The following is a 22916-nucleotide window of genomic DNA, read 5'->3' on the forward strand; positions in this document are numbered from 1 at the left end:
AATTTCACATAAAAGTGAGGTCCAATGGCTGTTCTATCTGCTGTTCCAAAATACCAAGCAGTCTATTCCGTACTTCTAACTGGGTAAAGAAAGCGAGCCGTAGCCGCTCGCCATCCGCCTCCGCGCGCCTCTTCTCGCGTAGCGCTCGCCCTTCCCGAACGAGCGGACGGCAGATCTTGTTTCCCGCGAGTTGCCATCAAGCCCGCCACAACTGGCTTTGCATGCGGCACTGAAGAACAGCAAGAGTCAATCAAATCAAGATAAGAATGAATGGATTCATTCTTCCCCTTGTAGTTCTACTCCCAGTCTTGGATCAAGCGAAGAAAAAAAGTGAAATGTGGATGGTGTACCTTGGATGGTACTAGTAGCGATGCCTTGAGTAGCGTGAATCTGGTTAATTGCTAGGCACTGCTCCTACTACTGCAGTCTGAAGATGCAGCTATGGTTAATCTTCAACGAACTGTGGCAACAGCGTGTGACAGAAAAAAAAATGAACGATGATGCGACAGTTTTGAATATGGAAAGCGGCGAATTTAGATAGGCTAGCTGTTGGAATGATCTAGCTTTTGAGAGAGGTTTCTATTTTAAAGAATAGCTTAATCATAAATTTTGTTGTCTATTTTTAGACACTCTCTTGGAGTTGCTCCTACGCTGTTATACCTTTCTCAATCATTAACAGTTATTGACGAGAGAGCGTTTTCATTAACTGCCTGATTGGTCACTTTGGCCTACCGCCGGCCGGGTCCTCTCCATACCGGAATCATTATGCATAGTACTTGAAAGGGAAATGAATAGAGGTTGGACCACTTGTGTTGCTTTCACAGTACCTTCGTGGTTATCAATACCTGATTGCCAAATCACACTTCAGCTGTATAATTCCATCGTTTGAATTTTTATTGATGATATGATATATATTGTCTTGTGCTAAGAGTAAACATATAATCCATCGGATTCGGTGGCGAAGCAAGAGCAAATTAAAGAATGGTGAGTGTATCTTATAGATGCATAAACTTGAACCGTAACCATGGTGAAAAATCGATCTACTCAATGGTATTTTATTTTTTCTTGGGTGCATCTGCACCCACAAGCTTGTATTTGGCTTCGCCACTGATCGGATTCACAATACGCTACTACAGTAAGTATTTTAGCACGTCAAAAACTATTATCGGAGGCGGGTAGGCGCGCTCTCTTCTCGCAAAATAAAAGATTACACGGTGCTTGTTGCCCCTGCTCCCCCTAACCGCTGCCTCTGTCCACCGTAGCCACCGCCGCCCGGCCAGCCTGCCGCCGGGAAAGGAGACCCTAACACTCCGGCGGAGGTTGTTGCCTTGTTAGCTACTGCCGGACGACGCCGCGCCAGGGCGCGGAGGTCGCTGGGTCACGCTATCGCGCGATCCGTCACAGATTAGACTTAGCTAAAATGGCGAGCGTGGCGCAGAGCATCGTCGCCAATGCCGTGCAGCTGCTGAATGCTGAGTATCAGCAGCTCCGTGGCGTGGGCGTGAAGGTCGTTCACCTGTCGGACGATCTGGCCGTCATGAACGCCATCCTCCGGATGCTATCCGAAGCCGACGAAGGCGCCGTGGACCACTTGGTGCGAGAGTGGGAGAAGCAGCTGAGCGAGCTCGCCTACGACGCTCGGGACTGCGTCGACAAATACAAGCTCCGCATCAGATCCAGTCCGAACGGTGGCTCGTCCACACGGATGAAACACCTGCTCTCGACGCTCTTCGAACGCCGACAACTCGCAGGGGAAATCGACGCCCTCCGCGCCCGCGCCAGCGCCATCAGCGAACGCCACGCGCGTTATGGCGTCTACCACGCTCTGCTGCGTCGCTCCCCTTCTCGGCTACCTGCTCCCAGGTCAGCGTTTGCTTCTGCTAATAACGACGATGAGAACAAGATGGCGGCAACCCATGCCGTTACATCTGGCATTGGTGAGCATCTGATGCCCAACCGTCAGCTTATCCACACGCTGAATCCTGAGGGAGTGGACGAGGACATGAAGGAGCTTAAGACTTGGATGGAAAAACATTCTGATCCAGCTGTTCTGTCCATAGTCGGATTCGGTGGGGTGGGAAAGACCACCATTGCCACCAAACTGTATCGGGATTTCGGGAAAGAATTCGACTGCCGAGCGTTGGTCACGGTGTCACAATACTATGATGAAGATCAAGTCCTCATGGATATTCTGGGTCAAATCAAGCCACGGGACGTAGATGAAGAGCAACAAGACCGCAACACAGGGACACCTGCAGAGAAGAACCTAGCTGCTGGCATCAAACCAGGCCTAGCGAAGCGGCTTGTGTCACTGTTCCGTGGTCACAGCAAGCAAGGCAATGATGGCGGCACTCGATGGACGCAGAGCAAGATAGACAACATGAACCGTGGCCAACTTATTGAAGAACTGCGATCGCGCCTGCAAGGAAAGAGGTACTCAAAACCAATGCTTTGCTTTTAGTAGCCATATTTCAGACTGCGTGCTGAAATTTTGGTATATAAACACAAAGTGACTAAACATTGTGATATTTTAGCTTTTTTCAACACTTAAAATCTTAGATGAAGCTCGGATTACCATCACCACAGCCGAACTTAGGGCCAAGAGTTATTGAAATTGAAACCCATACGAAATACAAAATAAATAGCACCAATAATTGTAGTAAATGTGTTGATTCTCACAATAATTAGAAACATCTACTTGATAGACTCTAACCGTCATCATCAATAATATGCATTGGACCTATTATGTTTCCTAAAAAAATTACACACCTTCATAAATTAATTTGCAACAAAATTGAACATATTGAAAAACTAAAGGTATATATCCTTTAAATTAAGTCTAGTCTGGTATGGAAAATAATTCAATAACTTATAGAATGCCATATATGTGTTTCTATATTTCACATTTCTACTATTATTAAATACTCCATGACAATGCTTTGCCATTAATTAGGGTGTGTTTGGATTGAGGGTGCATCCGGGTTGGAGTGGATTGGACCCAATTTTCATGTTGTTTGGTTTCGAATCCATCAGATCCAGGTGAAACCTACGAGGATATATTCGCACTAGATGCGGGTTTGATTCATCCAGCCAAAGCGAGGAAACCGAGCCAACCCATTTGAACTAGCGTCGGCCTCTGCCTTCTTTCTCTGGCTGCACAGGCACTGGACGGGAGGGCGCTGGACGGGGCTGCGCGAGTGTGGAGTGGCACAACGCTTCTCCATTGGGTCCGGACAGTGCCATGGCACGGTGCAGCAGGGTAGCATGAGCGTGGGGCGGGGGTTGGGCAGCGCAGCACTGGGCGGCAGTGCTGAGGTGGGGTGGTGCGAGGTTGAGGTGGGGCCTGGGATGTGTTGGTCTACATATGTTGTGTGGTGCTCTGCTCGACGGGAGGTGGAAGAAGGTGTAATGTCTGGCATTGCGGGCCCCATGATGACAGCTGGGTCCCATGGCTAGTAGCAGCTAACAGTATTTAAAATGCTATCCATGTCAACCCACTTAATCACTCAAACCAAATAAAAAATTGGAATGGTTCCAACCCTCAAACTAAACACGAGATGGGTCCAAGCCAACCCTTGAAACTAGGACAGATCCAATCCATTCCACATCATTTCGAAACCAAACACACTTAGTAGCCATTGTGGTATGTGTATATACATATGAAATGACTGAATATTATGATATTCAGATCCTGTTTGGATCTCATGAAGGTCTAAAATCTAATTGAGTACTAAACTTGAGACCATTTTAATACATTTGTGTGGCCTAGCTAAGTAGTTAAACTAATGTTCTTCTGGGGTTAGCTAATAAACTTTAGACAGTACTTAAGACCATTGTTCGTCTAAATAGTCGTTTAGTCCATTTACACGCCGTTTAAACGCTACATAGCGGTACACCATTTGTTTGATTGGCCATTTAGCCGATTTAAATGACCGTTTATATTAGCCCGTTGAAGTGGCCATTTAGGCTGAATAATGGCTAAATAATAAGTGATCTCCGTTTAACATTTAGGATAACTTTGCTTAAGACTAACTGTTTGAAACCACAAGAGCTAAAATTTAGTGGCTACAATTTAAATCGTGGGATCCAAAAAGGGTTTAAACTTTTCAACACTTAGGCGAAGCTCGAATTACTATAGCGAGGCATATACTGATTATCCACGCACACAACTTAGAGCAAAGACAATACCGACACCAAATACAAAAAACAGTAGCATGAATAATTATAGTAAAGAATGTGGCGATTCTCATAATAATTACAAATACCCGTCCTTTAATTTGGAGTACTCCAATAATCCTCATTGAGACAATATCCGATGGATTTATTCTATTTTCTAAAAAATGCCTATCTTCATAATTATAAAAAATACATAATGTAATAATTCCTTAAATTTGGATCTATATTATCCACATCCAGCATTACGATTTCAACATGTACCCCAGTGTATGTTGAAATGACTATTTTTATGCGATAGTAGGACTAAGGCTCTTTTTGCTTGGGTTTCTTGGGAGCTTTTGTACCTCAGCTTTTGTACCTTCCAAAAGCCAGAAAGCTCATGGAAGCCAAAAGCTAGAAGCTCATTATAGTGAACTTTTGGGCTCTTTGGCTTATGAGAGTTGTTCGGCTTTTTAAAGGTCTAAAAGCTAGTAGTCTAAAAGTGACAAAAACTCAAACAAACAAGGTCTAAGTGTGTAGCCTATGACCTAAAAACTATGTATTAGTAAAATACAAATGGAAAATTTTGAAAAGATTCAATAAGCACTAGAATCAATTTAGAACATGAATAAACATTGAAAGCCAAAATATATATTCATGATGTCATAGAAAAGGATAAAATGAGAACTGATCCAACTTAAGCTTGTGTTTCAACTAAACACATACTAAAGAACCAAAGAGGTGCAATGCAAAGGATAACAACATATACCTCAATATAACTAATTAGAAACCCTCCATGAAGCCTCCACACATCAATTCTAATAAACTAGGAGAATACCTCGCGCATTGCTGCGGGGATTCTAGATAATTTAAAAAGAAATTAGACTATTTGTATTTATAGTTATATGAATGAAACTATCTTTAATTAATTTTGGTGAATGGTTTGACACATCGATGTGGACAACTAAATGCATGTTAGTGGATGAAGAGATAACTACCATAATTACATGTGCTAGTTGGCTATAATTGCAAGTTCTAGTGTATTGTTGATGTGGATAGCTTGTATGTTGAGAGAAATCAATAGTGGGGTTTAGCTTTATAAGAGTACTAGAAGAATACCCTGCGCGTTGCTGCGGGAATTGCGGATGGTTTAGAATGAAACTATACTATATATAATTACTTATACGAAGTAATAAACTATTATAAATTAATGCTAGTTGATTACATGGCATGTTGACATGGACAACGAAATGCTTATATGTCATGCCGGCATGGACTTCACAATTGCATATGCTAGTGGATTTTAATTGCATGTGATAGTAGCATTGCTGAGGTGGACAACTTGCATGTTGAGAGAAATTTCTAGTGGGGTAAATTAATGCTAGTGGATTACGTGGCATGTTGACATGAACAACGAAATGCTTATATGTCTTGCTGACATGGACTTCATAATTGCATATGCTAGTGGATTTTAATTGCATGTGATAGTGCATTGTTGAGGTGGACAACTTGCATGTTGAGAGAAATTGCTAGTGGGGTTTAGCAATTTAAGATACTAGAAGCATACCCCGCGCGATGCTGCGGGAATGGCAGATTAGTGGATTGCGTAGTATAATGACGTGGGTAACAAAATGCTTATGTGTCTTGCTGACGTGGACACCATAGTTGCATGTGCTAGTGGATTTTAATTGTATGTGTTAGTGCATTGCCTAGTTGGATAGCTTGTATGTTGAGATAAATAGCTATTGGGGTTTTGCTTAGTGGATTTTAATTGTATGCCTAGTTGGATAGCTTGCATGTTGAGAGAAATAGCCAGTGGAATTTTGTTTTTACAAGAGTATAAGATATAGATGTGTTCGAAAAAAGAAAATTCTAAAAGTTCTCATTGTAATCTAAAACATCTATCCATTAATTCAATCAACTCTAGTCGTGACATATAATAATAGTCAATGGATATATATTGCATTTCAAAAATAGTTATCCAATCTACCATTATGATAAAAATGTAATTATCAAAAGATGAATATCCCCCTAAATCTATGAGTAAGCCACCAACCTCTCCTAATATAAAAATAATAATTTATAGTAACTCATAAATTTGAATTACATATCTTTCCATTATGAAAGATAATACAAAGTAGCATCTTTAATTTGCTTCTAAATTATCCACATCTGCCATTATAAAGATAAGCATAAACATCCCTCAAATACACGTCTAGTTACATATGAGCTATTATTAAAAATAATTAAATGGCCATAAAGTACACTATATATGTTATAAATTACCTAGTTCTACCACTTTTAGAAAATGAAAAGAGACAGTAAAGATAATCATTTTGATTAATTCACGCTAAATTTATCCATGAACTTTTTAGTACTTGTATGTAACTTAAGATTTTAAGACCGTGAACGAGTAAAGTTGATGTGCCATTTTAGCAATTTGATGCAACGTATATACAATGTTTTTAAATAATTATGGTAAGGCGAGATGCTAGACAAAACAATCTTTATTAAGATGCTATGTTGTTACGTGATTGCGAGTGAAAGGAAAGTGACACCGTAAGAGGGAAAAGGGGTGAATTAGGGTGACTTAAAAACTATGACCAACTTGGCACATATAAAAATCTATAGATGTGCCCTAGTTTTTTCAATATCTTGCGATCTCTACTGTACAAACATTTTAGACGGTACTCCCTCTGTCATGTAATTTTGTGCATTCTAAAAATCTTAGGACAGATTAAGAGAGGACACAAAAGATGCATGTGCCCTCACTTTGTTTCCAAATAAGACGCTGTCATCAACACGATTACTGATGATTGGTTGATAAATGGAAAGTATTTTATGCAAATCTGGTTTCTGTCTTCTAGAATGCATTATATTTGAGGACAAATTTTGAATCCTAGAATGCGCTATATTACAGGACAGAGGGAGTAGGTTCCAATGCAATACTATCGACTAAACATGCAATTCTAGTAAAGCTAAAGCCATTTAAACAACTCGGTGCAAGAAAGTAACATCTAATATAAATAGGGTAGTAGAGGATGCAAACTCGATCTCATACGACAACTACAACTGATGTATATGAAATCACAGGCTTTCCACTATTCTTCATTAGAAATCCGAGCAAGGTCAAGCTCCTAGTCAGATAACTTCATGGATAGCCAATGTTCCTACCACACGCTTATGTAGGTCTCATCATCCTTACATCTATTAGATTACTCCGTCATCTTCACTCCATAAAGCTTCGGTCATAGCGAGCACCCTAGGGGCTAGTTTTAGTTTCTTTCTTTTCGGTTGTCGGTCAGGTTCCTTCTCATATATGGCATCTCGCTATGGATGACTTAGGAATGTAACTTGCTTCTTCTACTTAATAATGAAATACATGTGAAGTCGTGTTCTCAAAAAAAATAAAGCTTCGGTCCAAATGCCAAAGGCCTCTCAATAATTGATGGAGTGGCTCGCAAGAATTACATTCCCCGGATTAGAACACCTGGTGCATGCATATTGGTAAGCAAAGAGTTGTGCAAACATCAACTAAGTTTAGGGTAACTCCTAAAGCAACACGCTAAGTGGCTCACACAAGCACTAATTTCCTTAATCTTATCTTAATCACTTTGGTTGATAGAGCTCTCAATTATAAGTGGGAACCATGCCTATAATCTTGTCTACAATGTCAGTACTAGGGAAGAAGGTCAACCAAAGCAATGCGGGGTGGGTGGCTGCCAGCACTAGGGAGAAAGGGTGCAAGGTGAGTTCGCTGCTGTCGCTAGGAGGTAGGGGCGTTGCGCTCGGCTGCTATAGTTGGCCACGCAGCCCGTAGCCCATTGGCCTGGCCCAAAGCCCACTTTTTTGGCCTGGCCCGGTGGAGCAAGCCTTGCCTAGGCCGCTCCCCAGGCACGTCGGGCGGCATGTCCTGGCCCTCTATTCAACGAGAGGCCCTTTAGCGTCCCGACAGATGGGGAGGGTATATAACCCGCCTTTCCTCATCCTAACCCTAGAACCAATTCCCCCACGCTGTGCTGCACTCGCCTCTCTAAGTCTCTCTTCTCGCCAGTCCTCCTCCTCCATGCCCCCTAAGCGGCATCCTCGAGCACGACAGTCGGCATCTCCACGCCCCCCATGCGGCTGGCCTTGAGCGGTAGTGGCGCCCATCCACGCCCCCACGCGCAGCCACACCCGAGCATGGCGTCCTGGAGCACAGTGGCCTCGAGCAGCAGCGGCCAGCTCCTCCTAGCTCCACGGCTCGCCTGCTGCTGCAGTGTTGCAGTGCTGCTCCTCAGGGACATGTGCGCCGGCGGCTGCCGCCACCACCCGCGGCCTCCCCTTTCCTCTCTCTATTGGCATTTAGTGGGCCTTAGGCTAGCCTAACCTGTTGGTCGTGCCGTGCTTTTCGGGCTAGCCCGGCACAAGAAATGGCCCGACCTGTTGGCTGTGGCGTGCTTAAAATCATGACAGGTGGCTCCACGGAAACTTAAAATGTGTGTTGTTGTGTTTTATAGCTGATATGGACAGAATTATAGAGAGAAAGCCTTCTACCCATTGTAGCTGCCCTTAGTCAAATTCATTTTTAGTATCATCACTGTCGCACTATACAAGTCGTCGTTGCTCTGTGATATTGTCCGAGTCACAGTGTAGTCCGTTCTTTTCCGTAAGGATATACCCAAGTAGGCTATTTTCATTATATAGAAACTAATTTTAGAGGTACCATCCTTTTTAAACCAGCTCATAACTAAAAAAAAATTGATTTTTAGAGACGGCTAATCTTTTTAGCTACTTTTATAAATACCTTGTATTTTTAGAGGCACCTGTAAAGCATATCCGCCTCTGAAATAGCATTTTTAGAGTTGGCAAGGCTTTCCGGTGACCTTCGAAAATGGAGGCATTTCTAGAAGCGCAACTTTCTCTAGAAATAGATTTGTAGATATGGTTGGTAATTTGGCTCGCCTCTAAAATAGACGCAAATTAATAAGATTCATAACTTTTTTCAGATCAAGTGATGTGAACACAAAGTTTATATCAAACTTACAGTACTCGAAGAGATCTACAATTTTGTACTTGACGATGTTTGCAGTTTTTATAATTTGAAATTCAATATAGCACATTTTTTGGGGCACCTTGGACCCCACTTTTCACTTTCAGCTTTTCTAAATGGGTGCAAATATAGAAAAGTTTCACAGTTGTTTTAAGAGAGATAACCAAACAACTTACAGATTTTCCGCAGCTCACAGCTCACAGCTGAACCAAACACATCATTAGCGTAGTGGTAATAAAATAACCCATGAGGCCTAAGGTCTTGAGTTTGATCCCCGTGGTCACACACATGTATTTCGTATGTCTTGAGTTTTATCCTCTTGGCCTTTCGAGTGAAAATTGCGTGATTGGAGATGCACGGGCGCGTGGGTTGATTGGTGTGTCTCTCCTATGTTAATACAATTTTTTTGTCTTTTTTTTGCCAGATTACAAATTCTATAAAACTATTGCTAGACACAACTAAGTTTGGGCACGTCTTTAGAGATCGGTTTCCAACCTTCCTGCAGTAGTGTTCTCTCTATTTCTTAATTTTAATATGAGGATGCCTAGCCTGTTATACCAACGAGGAGTTGCTCAAAATAGCAATCCTTTAAGTGAATCAAATATATACCACATTAGTTTTACAAAAAAGAAATTTAGGAGGAACTATATATTCTATGAGTAAAGCCGACATAAATATCTATCGGACACATAAATCTAGCTGGTCACGACTTCTCATGCAAAAGACAAATAAGCTAGAACTTTTTTCTCACTTTGTATTTTTGGCTTTTCTTCACAGGTATATCCTCTTGATTGATGACATACGGTCTGTCGAAACATGGGAGAACATTAGAAATTGGTTGCCGCATGAAAAAGACAGTAAAGGCAAAGTAATTGTGACTAGCAGATTTCAAGCTGTTGGTGCTGCGTGCTCAGGAAGAGATGGAACTGATCGTCTGCATACCGTGAATGTTCTTAGTGAGCCCAAGTCCAAAAGTCTATTTGATCAGAGTGTTTCTGAATCCCAAAGCAACGGCAGCGAAAAAGAGAAGGTCCATGAGGAGATATGGAAGTATTGTGGGGGGCTGCCTTTGGCCATAGTAACCATGGCTGGCCTTGTGGCCTGCAAGGACCAATCCAAAACCAACGACCATTATAGTAAACTTAACAAATTATTTCCAGAGCAGGTGGCTCGCCTTACCCTAGAAGATGTCACAAAGATACTCGATTATTGCTTCAATGACTTGCCAGCAGATCTCAAGACCTGCTCATTGTACTTGAGCATATTTCCCAAGGGTTCAAAAATTAGTAAGAAGCGTCTGACCAGGAGATGGATATCTGAATCTTTTGTCACTGAGAAGCAAGGGAAGAGTGCAGAGGAAGTTGCAGAAATATACTTTAATCAACTCATAAGAAGGAAGATAATACGTCCTGTGGACCACAGCAGCAATGGAAATGTAAAATCCTTTAAAGTTCATGACATGATTCTTGAGTATATTGTGTCCAAGTCAAGCGAAGAGAACTTTATTACTGTTGTTGGCGGCCATTGGATGATGCCAACTCCTAGCAACACAGTCCGTCGACTCTCCATGCAAAGCAGTGGTTCCAAGGATTGGAATTCAACGAAAGGCATGAACTTGTCTCAAGTGCGGTCACTGACAGTGTTTGGAAGCCAGAACGGACGACTTACTTTCCATTCATTCAATAATAGAATAATTCAAGTGCTGGACCTTGAGGGTTGGAAGGGTATGAAAGATAAATATCTGAATGACATATGTAAAATGCTAGTGCTCAAGTATTTGAGCCTCCGACGAACAGAGGTTCATGAGATTCCATCGAAGATTGAGAAGCTCCAGTATCTGGAAACTCTTGACATAAGGGAGACACGAGTTGAGGTGCTTCCCAGAGCGTTTGGCCAGCTCAAACGTCTTCGTAGCTTGCTTGGAGGGAGTAAAAACCCAAAGAAGGCGTTGAAGTTGCCACTTGAGAAGAATAAGGAGCCCATGAAAGCACTTCGTGTACTGTCAGGGATTGAGATCAATAAGGACTCAGCAGCTATAGCAAGCCTTCATCAGCTCACGGGGCTAAAAAAGCTTGCCATTTACAAGCTCAACATACAGGAGGGTGATCAGCTATTCAAACAATTACTCTCCTCTATTGAGTATCTCTCTAGCTGTGGTCTGCAGATTCTGGCAATCAATGATGAGGGCTCTGACTTTATCAACAAACTGGACTCCATGTCCACTCCTCCAAGATACCTCGTTGGGCTGGAGCTGTCTGGCAAGATGGAAAAGCCACCCGAGTGGATTATAGAACTCAAAAATCTCTACAAACTAACACTTTCTGTGACAGTTCTTCGGACCAAAGCTTTCCAGCTCATCAAGGACCTGCCCAAACTATTCAGTCTCACCTTTACCCTCAGCACAAACAAGGATGATCGGGACATAGTGGACATCCTTGAGGAAAATAAACTGCTTACTGATAGGGAGATCATTGTTCCACCTGGAGGATTCGAGAGTCTAAAGCTGCTTCGCTTCTTTGCAACTCTCGTGCCAAGGCTGAGCTTTGCAGTTACAGGAGAAGAAGACGTAATGCCGGCACTTGAGAGGATTGATATGAGATTTCAAGCCTTCGAAGGGATTTATGGCATTGAGACTCTTAAAAGTCTCCAAGAGTTGCATCTCAGTGTTGGTAATCAAGCAGATGAAGTAACTAAGTTCTTGGTAGAAGAATTGAAGGACAACGCCAACCGCAACTATTTAGATGACAAATATGCAAAGAAGTGGCCAAAAATAATCAGTGATTGAAGATATTCGAGGATGCCATTGTCTTTCCGTTCAGGTGCATCATCTGGTACTGTATTCTTATGTGGAGGCTATTTCTGGTGATCTACTCCAGCTGGTCACCATCACTCTGTTTTTCGTTTTCGTTTCAGAGTCTGTCGGTCTGTCTTTCCCTTTCAGTTTGAGAGTTTCAGTTTCGTCAGATTTCGTCAGTTTTGTCAGTCGAATTCTTGGAAGCCTGACGCATGTGATTAGTTCATGCGGAGGCACGTCCGAGTCCTGCGAGGCTCATGCGTGGTCATGGGATGGCATTATCATAGTGACGCTCGTGCCGCGCAGTCAGGAGAATAGCGCCTTGTAAGTTTCCTTTATATTGCAAGATAAACAACAGAAAACGCTGCCAGTTGACAGCACCAAAAACACCGAGTTCATCAAGCATTCAAGCTTTTCTGAGTGTGTGTTGTTTCCAGTTCGCCGCAGTGAGAAATCCCCGGCGATCCCAAACAATTTCATCAAATCTATTGCCCTATTGCGGGCTGAACAAAAACACTGCATCTATGCCTATATTGCAACCTACAAATATTATTCATTATTGTAATTTGTAATTTTGTGGTACTATTGCATCCATTATTGATGTACGTAATTACGTCATTTTATTTCTGATCTCTCTTTGGATTGTGCATATTTTCTTTTGCCCTATGTATACCCTATATTTAAATAAATTGCATCACATGGTTGAGGCTGTTGCTGTATGCTGAACCAATCGTAATGGAGGATTGACATGACGCAATTACACTTGCCCAAGTTGCTTGCGATTTTAAAAGTGTAGACCGCCTTCAAATGCACTTTTCCCCTATGTATATTTTTCTTAATAACTAGGTATGAGATTGGCAAATAAAGAGCACGAATTAGTTAGTCTCTGTCTAGTTATTCTATGTAAGATCACTACTACTGAAATCATTTTTCAGTATGGTTTTCACCGCGGGTTCAGCTAGAACCGGTGGTGGTATTCTTCACCACCGGTTTGAAAGAAGAAGGCTTGCAGTAGAACCAACAACCTGTGGTGAAAATTGTTTTCACTGCCGAGTTGGTGGATGATATGATCGGTGAAAATTGTGGTGGTTATCAGGTTAGGGGTGAAAACAATTTTTTACTAGGGTTGGGTAAAATACCTGATATTCAATCCTTGAATTACCCAAACCCTAGCCCGAAATACCCGATCATAATTTTGGATAGTAACTATAAAAATCTGAATTTAGAGCATCTCCAATAGATTCTAAAAAAACATCTGGTAAATTAATGAGTTTTCCAAGTGACTAAGAAAAGTTTGATGCATATTTGTTGGCTTCCTCCAACAGTTTTCAAAATCTCTCTCATAAAAGATAGAAGGTAATTTTACATCAGTAATCCCAAACTAATTTTAAATCGTTGCAACCACTTTTATACTTTTTCTCTCTTGTACATTTGCATCTAGAACCCTGTCCTACTTATTTTTGCCTCGTCCTTCCACCTTCGGATTGGCGCGATGGATACCGTGCGTATTTATCAGTGCGACAAGTTTGATTTTTCAAGTACAGGAAGATTAGGAGTTGAGAAAGGGAGTTGTTGGAGAGCACGTTTTTCCAATCTTGCCAAAAGAATCAAGTGGGTTTTGGAAACTCTTGGATATGCTCTTAGTTCGGGTAATGTTCCCCACTACCTGAACTACCTAAATTACCTAAAATATCTCAAAATTTTGCTCTTCTATTTCTAATATGAAGATATGAAGTGGTTCAATGTAGTTTAAATCTTTTATTTGGTATGACTCAATGTAGATCTATGCTACCTTGATCATTGATTTGTTGTTAATTGATATGAACACATGAAGTGATTTGGAGGACTATTGTTTATTGTTTTAAAATGCTACTTAAATTTTGTCAAAATTATTGGTTTTATCAATTTCAGGTATATCGGATAAAACCCGAACCAAAATTATTGGGTACCCGAAATTTAGGGTAATACTTTTTTGGGGGCTAACATCGGGTACCAATTTCTAATACCTAAACTTCCAATTATCCAAATTAGTCGGCTCAAAAATTTTGGGTTACCCGAATGCCCACCCCTAATTTTTACAACCAATTTTTTGTCTAGTATGCCACCTACTAAACAAATTGATGGACAAAAGAAGTTTTACCGCCGGTTTGAAAGCAGACGACACACACTAGGGCAAAAACCAACAGTGAAAACTATTTCCAACGCCGGTTTGGTGGGTTATCACCGCTGGATCATATGGCAAACTAGCGGTGAAAACAGTTTTCAGTATGGGTTTTTTGCCCACTATGCCACCTACTAACAAATAGGCGGAGAAAAAAAATTTCAATGCTGGTTTAGGGATTGAACAGGAGGTGAAAAAGGGATCGGAACAAAACCCACTTCCCTCCTGTTCTTCCTTCCTCCCTCCATTTTCTTAACACCAGCTACCACCTTTCTTTCACCATTGTTGGGACCATTTTCCACCAATTTTCTCATGGAGAATCTTAATGATCGAAGTTGAACAAGAGCACAATACTTTCCTTTTTTAAGGCAGGTAACTATCAACCGTTTACATTCCTACCTTATTCCTTTAGCGAAATGTGTTGCAAAGCATCTTTCTTCCTTTTAGAGGGATTCTTGCACCCAATTGGTCGTGGAGGTTCCCAAATTTTGAAGTTCTTTGTTGACACCAACTTACTCAGGCTAATGTGTAGCATGCATCTAGTATAGTTGTGAGCTTGTTTGTTTGGTTACATCATTTCCAATATATTGAGATGAATGTCATGGATAGCCTCTTTAATTTAATTTGAGTGTATTGCAATACATGTCTTAATTGTGTTTCATATACCTTTTTTGCTTCTTTCACTATGTGTTGCATGAAGTAGAGCCACGTACTTTGAAGTTGACTCGTCAAATATCCGCGCTTCAAAACAGCTTCATGGTTTCATTATGGACCAAGTCGTGAGTTCAGATAGGGACCATTGTGTTATCTTGTCACGTTGTAGCTTAATAATCTCAATGAAAACATTAGTCCAATAATCGTTCACTCAACTGTTAAAACCCAAATGGGTCTTTCACCCTCCCCATCCCAACCCTAAGGGCATTGTCCCAAAATCCAATCACCACAAGTTCTCATGCTGATGGGCATGGAAGAGGTATGGATCCATTGTGAAGTTGGTAGAATAGAGCTGAAAAAAAGTGGAGCAAAGTAGTCCCAAATAGGCCCTTGAGTCTAAACAAACACACCGAAACAAACCAAAACACCGGCACTAAAATATCACCATGAGTGTGGATCCCAAATATTTTAGTGCCGATGTTTTGGTTTGTTTTGGTGTGTTTGTTTAGACTTAAGGACGTATTTGGGACTACTCTGTTCACTTTTTTTCAACTCTATTCTACCAACTTCACTATGGATCCATACCTCCGCCATGCCCGTCGGCATGAGAACTTGTGGGGATCAGATTTTGGGACAATGCAGTTAGGGTTGGGATATGGGGAGGGTGATTGACCCATTTTGGTTTTAATAGTTGAGTGACAACGATTATTAGACTAATGTTTCATTGAGATTATTAAGCTGCAACTTGATTAGATAATAACACAATGATCCCTATTTGAATTCATGACTTGGTCCATAATGAAACCAGCAAGCTGTTTTTGAAGCGCAGATATCTTATATGAGTCAACTTCAAAGTACGTGGCTCTACTTTATGCAACACAAAGTGAAAGAAGCAAAAAGGTATACGAAACACAATTAAAACATGTATTGCAATACACTCAAATTAAATTAAAGAGGCTATCCATCACATTCAGCTCAATATATTGGAAATAATGTAACCAAACAAAGAAGCTAACAACTAAACTAGATGCATGCTACATATTAGCCATAGAGTAAGTTTGTGTCAACAAAGAACTTCAAAATTTGGGAATCTCCATGATCAATTGGGTGCAAGAATCCCTCTAAAAGGAAGAAATATGCTTTCCAACATATTTCGCTAAAGGAGTAAGGTAGGAATTTAAAGGGTTGATAGTTACCTACCTTACAAAAAACAAAGTGATGTGTGCTCATGTTCATGTTCGATCATTAGGATTCTCCATGAGAAAATTGGTGGGAAATGGCCCCAGCAATGGTGAAAGAAAGGTGGCAGCTGGTGGTAAGAAAGTGGAGGGAGCAAGGAAGAACAAGAGGGAAGTGGGTTTTGTTCCTGAACCTTCTTCACCTCCTGTTCAATCCCTAAACTAGCAGTGAAATTTCTTTTCTCTACCTATTTGTTAGTAGGCGGCGTAGTGGGTGAAAAACCTATACTAAAAACTGTTTTCACCGCTGGTTTGCCATATGATCCAGCGGTGGTAACCACCATGGTATTCACTGCCGGATCATCTGCCGACCCGGAATTGGAAATAGTTTTCACCGTTGGTTTTTCGCCCTAGTGTGTGTCGTCTGCTTTCAAACCGGCGGTAGAACTTCTTTTCTCCATTAGTTTGTTAGTAGTTGTCCAATAGACCGGCTGCATCATGCAGTACAACGCAATTTTGAAATGACTTCATGGTTTTTAGAAAAAAGAGAGAAAAGACTTCATGGTAGAAATCTTCTTCCTTGGTGCTGGTACTCTCGCTACTGCTGCCCCTGCCCTGCCAGTTCTGGAACCGCCGCACCCGGGCTTCTACTATCTCCACTGGCGGCTTCGTCGCGCCGCCCACCTCCCACCATTGCTCTTCGACCCTACCCTCCCCTAATGATAGAGCCACCATAGACTATTCCCGTGGTGGTTGAAAGCATCTAGGCCCCTAGTTGGGTTTCGGTGATTAATGACAATACGTGATTACTATGACTATCGTGTGTTTTGCAGAGGCAATTAAGTTAGGTCATGGTAATGGAGATTGATTGGGCAATCATGGTTGTCATGCCCCTACGATGGAAATCATTTCAGTTTTTAAAGGATGGACGACAAGGTTAAGGATGGACTAGTTCTAAGTGTCGTTTGGTGTTGGAGAGACACTTAGAGTGGTTTAGGACTTTGTTTTTCCTTTGGCCGTACTATTAAGGGGGGGATGGACGGGTAGCTTGACCCAGGTGAGTTTAGTGGGTTAGGTGTGGTGCACACTTGTCAAATCTAGCACTAGGTAGCTCCTAAATAGCCCTTAGATCAATTGGACCAAACTTCATTCACATATGATTGCGAGTTAGAAGTGAATGGAGGGTCAAATGTTGACCGGACGCTGGTTTCGGTGTGACCGGATGCTGGCGCAGAGTCCGGTCAGTTCATTTGATCAAGGTGAAATCGTCTGGTGCAACCGGACACTGAGTTGAAAAGCGACCGGACTCTGGGTGCCAGCGTCCAGTCAACTCCAGTAAGGTTCTAGAGAGCAGTTTTCTTGACCAGACGTGTTGGGTCAGTGCTGACCGGACGCTGGTTAGTGTTCTGTCATTACTTAACTGCTCGGTTTCGGGGAGAACTGACCGGAGCGTCCGGTCACCCCGTAGAGGCACATCTTTGAGGGAGATGTTGGAAAATCCGCATGGAGGCTTATTTAGAAGCTCTCAATGTTGGAATACTTAGAGCCGCCTCTCAAGGCTTCCCAAAACCTAGGGATGCTACATATCTTCAAGGCGATGAAGTAAATTACGAAAAATGGAATGCAAAGGCTCGCAACACCATCTTTAGAGGCCTTTGAAAAGATGTGTTCAACCGGGTGAGGAACCACAAAGACGCCCATGCACTATGGTCGGATATTTGTGCGCTCCATGAGGGAACTAAGAGTGAACGTGAGGAACGATATCATCTTGTTATGAAAAAGCTAAATTCATTTGAGATGCTTCCCAAAGAGAGTGCTAATGAAATGTACTCACGCTTGAATGTTCTTGTAGAGAAAGTCAATGGGCTTGGACTCACTCAAATGCAACCATCCGATGTTGTAAGAAAAATCTTGAGTGTCCTCCCCATTGACAAATATGGGCATATTGTGACCGTGCTTCATCAAGGAGATCTTTCCACCGCTACACTGACTCAAATCTTGGGAAAGATCAATGTTCATGAGATGTACATGCACATCACACCACAAGATGGCTCATCCTCTAACAAGAAGAAAGACAAAGACTTAGCATTCAAGGCTAGCCAAGAGAAGGGCAAATCAAGAATTGAGTATGAGAGCTCAAATGATGATGAAGTTGATGATGCAAGTCTTGCTCTCATGGTGAGAAGAACCGCCAAGATACTAAAGAAGCTCAACAAGAATGGTGTCAAGTTTGATGGGAAGAAAAAGAAGTTCTTCACTAGCACAAGAAGGAAGCTAATCTCTGAGATGGATTGCTACAATTGTGGAGAACTTGGTCATCTAGCACATCAATGCACCAAGCCCAAGAAAGACAAGTACAAGAACAAGTACAAGGGCAAGAAAGATGACTCAAGCAATGAAGAAGAAGATGAGAAAAAGAAAAACAAGCCAGACAAGAAGAAAGATGGCAAGAAGAAGGACTTCCACAAGAAGAAAAGTGGGAAGGCATACATCGTCGGTGATTGGCTCACGGACATTGATTCATCTAGTTGCTCATCCGATGATGATAGTGATAATGAGAAGGTGGCCGCCATTGTGATTGACTCCTCATCATCTTATCCGACACCACCGCTACCATCCTCTACACACCTATGCCTTATGGCCAAGGGTGATCGAAAGGTATCAAATGATGATGATAGTAGTGGTGATGATCATGCTAGCAATGATGATAGTGATAGTGATGATGACGAATATGAATCACTTTCTTATGATGATCTTGTTAAATTGCTAAATCAATACACTAAGATCATTAGGAAGACTAGAGCTAAGAATGACAAGCTAGAAGCTAAGAATGATTCTCTTTTAGCTAAATGTGATATAGCAGAAAAGGCTAGTGTTGAGCTTAGAGAAGCAAATGATGCTATGTCATCCAAACTCAAGGAGCTCAAATCTTCTAAGAAAGAGCTTAAAGATAAACATGATAAACTTGAGGGGATGCATAAAGAGCTCATCACTAGCCACAACAAGCTAAAAGAAGAATATACAACTCTCAAGATCAATCATGATAATCTTGTTATTGCTCAAGAATTTTTATCCAATGAGCCACATGATGCTACTAACGATGTTGTTAAGATTGATATAGCTACATCATGTGATGATTTAATTGTTGAGAGCATTGAGCAAGGATCTAGTGGCAAAGGCAAGCAAGTGGTTGAAACCGACAACTATGATGAGTATGTCAAGCTCAAGCATGATAATGAAAAGCTAAAGAGAGATCTTGAAGAGATCAAAACCCACAACACTATTGTGCTAGAAACTCTTGATCATGATGGTGATTTGATTCTTGAGAATGAGAAGCTCAAAGAAGAGAACAAGAAACTCAAGGAAGAGAAAAATGATGATGCACTCAAGGAAGAGAACAAGAAGCTCAAGTTGGAGAAAGAACACCTCAAGATTGGATTGAGCAAGTTCACAAGAGGCAAGCATCTTCAAAGTGAGCTACTAATGAACACCGTCATGAAGATGGATAGAAGTGGCATTGGGTACTTGGCAAATAAAGAGAAGAAGGCTCAAGCACAACAACAAAAGCCAAAGCCAAAGAAATGTTTTGAGTGTGGACAAGAAGGCCACTTTGCCCATGAGTATCAAACTCCACCACCACAACCCTTGCCCAAGCATGCTAGACCCTTTGCTTTCAATGCTCATTATATGCTTAGAAAGGACTCTAGTGGAAAGATGAAAGTTATGTTCTTAGGACCTCCCAACAAGAATAGGCCTAAGAAAATTTGGGTAGCAAAGTCACTTGTAGAGAAAGTCAAGGGCCCTCAACAAGTATGGGTCCCTAAACAAGCTTGATCTCTTGTGTGTAGGTGAACTACAAGACCGGTGGAAGTCATTGGGTAATTGATAGTGGTTGCACACAACATATGACCGGTGATTCTTGTATGTTCACCTCACTAGATGAAGAAGTAGATGGACAAGAAAGAATCACATTTGGAGATAATTCAAAGGGCAAAGTCAAAGGATTGGGCAAAGTGGCAATATCAAATGATCATTCAATCTCAAATGTGCTATATGTTGCTTCATTGAGTTTCAACTTGCTATCCGTTGGACAATTGTATGATCTTGGCTTTCAATGCCTATTTACCGAGAAGGAAGTAGTTGTATCCAAAAAAGATGATGATCAAGTGATATTCAAGGGATTTAGATACAACAACCTATATCTAGTGGATTTCACCTTCGAAGATGCTAACTTGAAGACATGTCTATTCACCAAAATAACACTTGGGTGGCTATGGCATAGAAGACTTGCTCATGTTGGGATGAGTTCACTCAAGAAGCTAATGAATAATGATTTAGTGAGAGGGTTGAAGGATGTGAAATTTGAGAAGGACAAACTTTGTAGTGCATGTCAAGCCGGCAAACAAGTTGCAAATACTCATCCTACAAAAGCTTTCATGTCAACAACAAGAGTGCTAGAGCTCCTACACATGGATTTATTTGGACCAACAACATACAAGAGTTTGGAAGGAAATCTTTATTGTTTAGTGATTGTTGATGACTACTCAAGATACACATGGGTGTTTGAAAGGTCCTAATATAGCTAGAGGGGGGTGAATAGCCTATTTAAAAATCTACAAACCAACTAGAGCAATTTGATTAGTATAACAAATAGCGAAATGCAAACTTTCTCTAGCTCTACAAGGGTTGCAAGTCACCTATCCAACAATTCTAGTTGTTATGATCACTAGGCACACAATTTACTTGGCCATTACTCACTAAGAGCTCTCACAATTGCTACACTAAAGAGCTCCACTAGATGAACTTAATCCACCAAGCAAGCTCTCAATTCTAGCTACACTAAAGAGCTTGTTATAGCTAGTTTGCGGGAATGTAAATGAGTAAGTGAGGTGATTATACCACCGCGTAGAGGAGTGAACCAATCACAAGATGAATACTTTATCAATCACTAGGAGAATACCAAAGGGCAAGAGACAACTAGTTTTCTCCCGAGGTTCACATGCTTGCCAACACGCTACGTCCCTGTTGTGTCGACCAACACTTGGTGGTTCGGTGGCTAAGAGGTGTTGCACGAACCTCGTCCACACAATTGGACACCACAAGAACCAATCCACAAGTGAGGTAACTCAATGACACGAGCAATCCACTAGAGTTGCCTTTCGGTGCTCCGCCGGAGAAGGTACAAATCCCCTCACAATCACCGAAGATGGCCACGAACAATCACCAACTCATGCTAATCCTCCTCCGCTACTCCAAGCCGTCTAGGTGGTGGCAACCACCAAGAGCAACAAGCGAATCCCACAGCAAAACACGAACACCAAGTGCCTCTAGATGCAATCACTCAAGCAATGCACTTGGATTCTCTCCCAATCTCACAAAGATGATGAATCAATGATGGTGATGAGTGGGAGGACTTTGGCTAAGCTCACAAGGTTGCTATGTCAATGCAAATGGCCAAGGGAGTGAGCTTGAGCCGGCCATGGGGCATAAATAGAAGCCCCCATGAAATAGAGCCATTGTACCCCTTCACTGGGCACAACGCGGGGTGACCGGACGCTCCGATCATATTGACCGGACGCTAGACCTCAGCGTCCGGTCATGCAATGTATGCCACAGCGTCCGGTCACGTGATGCATGCCATGTGTCCCCTCTCTTCAAATGTTGAACGCCCGATCACAATGGTCAAGTGATGACCGGACGCAACAGCTGAAAGTGACTGGACGCTGAGCCCAGCGTCTGGTCGTTTCCAGTAAGCATCCAGAGATGACTTTTCACCGGACTCACCCAGCGTTCGGTCACACGGTGACTCTTCTGTGCGCTGCCACATCAGCAGGAGCGGACGCAACCTTCCAGTGTCCGGTCACTAAGTGACCCAGCGTCTGGTCAGAGACCGACACCAACGTCTTCATGCTCCACCTGACTAGACGTGCTGGTCCTACCGAGGCCAGCGTCCAGTCACTTACAGTGACCTCCGTCTTTTCTGTCTAGGGCGCCGGTGGCACCATCGGACTGTCCGCACTCTACGGGCGGACACTCCGCCGGTGAAGTTCCTAACCCTTGCTCAAATGTGCCAACCACCAAGTGTATAACCTTGTGCTCATGTGTTAGCATATTTACACAAATATTTTCAAGGGTGTTAGCACTCTACTAGATCCTAAATACATATGCAATGAGTTAGAGCATCTAGTGGCACTTTGATAATCGCATCCCGATATGAGTTTCACCCCTCTTAATAGTACGGCTATCGATCCTAAATGTGATCACACTCACTAAGTGTCTCGATCACCAAAACAAAATGGCTCCTACCATTTATATCTTTGCCTTGCGCCTTTTGTTTTTCTCTTTCTTCTTTTCAATTCCAAGCACTTGATCATCACCATGGCATCGTCATCATCATGTCATGATCTTCATTTGCTTCACCACTTGGAATGTGCTACCTATCTCATGATCACTTGATAAACTAGGTTAGCACTTAGGGTTTCATCAATTCACCGAAACCAAACTAGAGCTTTCAGTGTTCTTCCTTCATGACAAATCCAAAGTTGCATCATGTTTCTAGAAGTTTGCCAAGAGAGCACAAAATGAGTTTGAAGTGAAGCTCAAGAAGATTAGAAGCAACAATAGGAAAGAATTTGACAACACAAACATTGAAGCCTATTGTGATGAAGTTGGGAAAGAGGTCTCCGCAACATATACCCCTCAACAAAATGGTGTTGTTGAGAGAAAGAACCGGACACTAATTACACTAGCAAGAACAATGCTTGATTAGTACAACACCCCCGAAGCTCTATGGGCGGAAGCTATCAACACCGCATGCTATGCATCCAACCGCGTATTCCTTCAAAAGTTTTTGGCAAGACACCTTATGAGTTGCTCAATGGGAAGAAGCCGGACGTCTCCTTCTTTAGGGTGTTTGGTTGCAAATGCTACATCTATAAGAAG

The 22916-nt window shown here is 42.1% G+C and overlaps 1 protein-coding gene across 1 annotated transcript; it reads left to right on the forward strand.

Annotated features, from left to right (window-relative positions):
• The first annotated feature begins 1208 nt into the window (after positions 1 to 1208).
• LOC136541534 (disease resistance protein Pik-2-like) lies at positions 1209 to 12536 on the forward strand. Its single transcript, XM_066533465.1, has 2 exons — positions 1209 to 2433; positions 9965 to 12536. Exons 1-2 carry the CDS (start codon positions 1421 to 1423, stop codon positions 11970 to 11972), a joined length of 3021 nt encoding a protein of 1006 aa, XP_066389562.1. The 5' UTR covers positions 1209 to 1420; the 3' UTR covers positions 11973 to 12536.
• Positions 12537 to 22916: the final 10380 nt, after the last annotated feature.

This window comes from Miscanthus floridulus, chromosome 3 (genome assembly GCF_019320115.1).
Source record: "Miscanthus floridulus cultivar M001 chromosome 3, ASM1932011v1, whole genome shotgun sequence".
NCBI lineage: Eukaryota > Viridiplantae > Streptophyta > Magnoliopsida > Poales > Poaceae > Miscanthus > Miscanthus floridulus.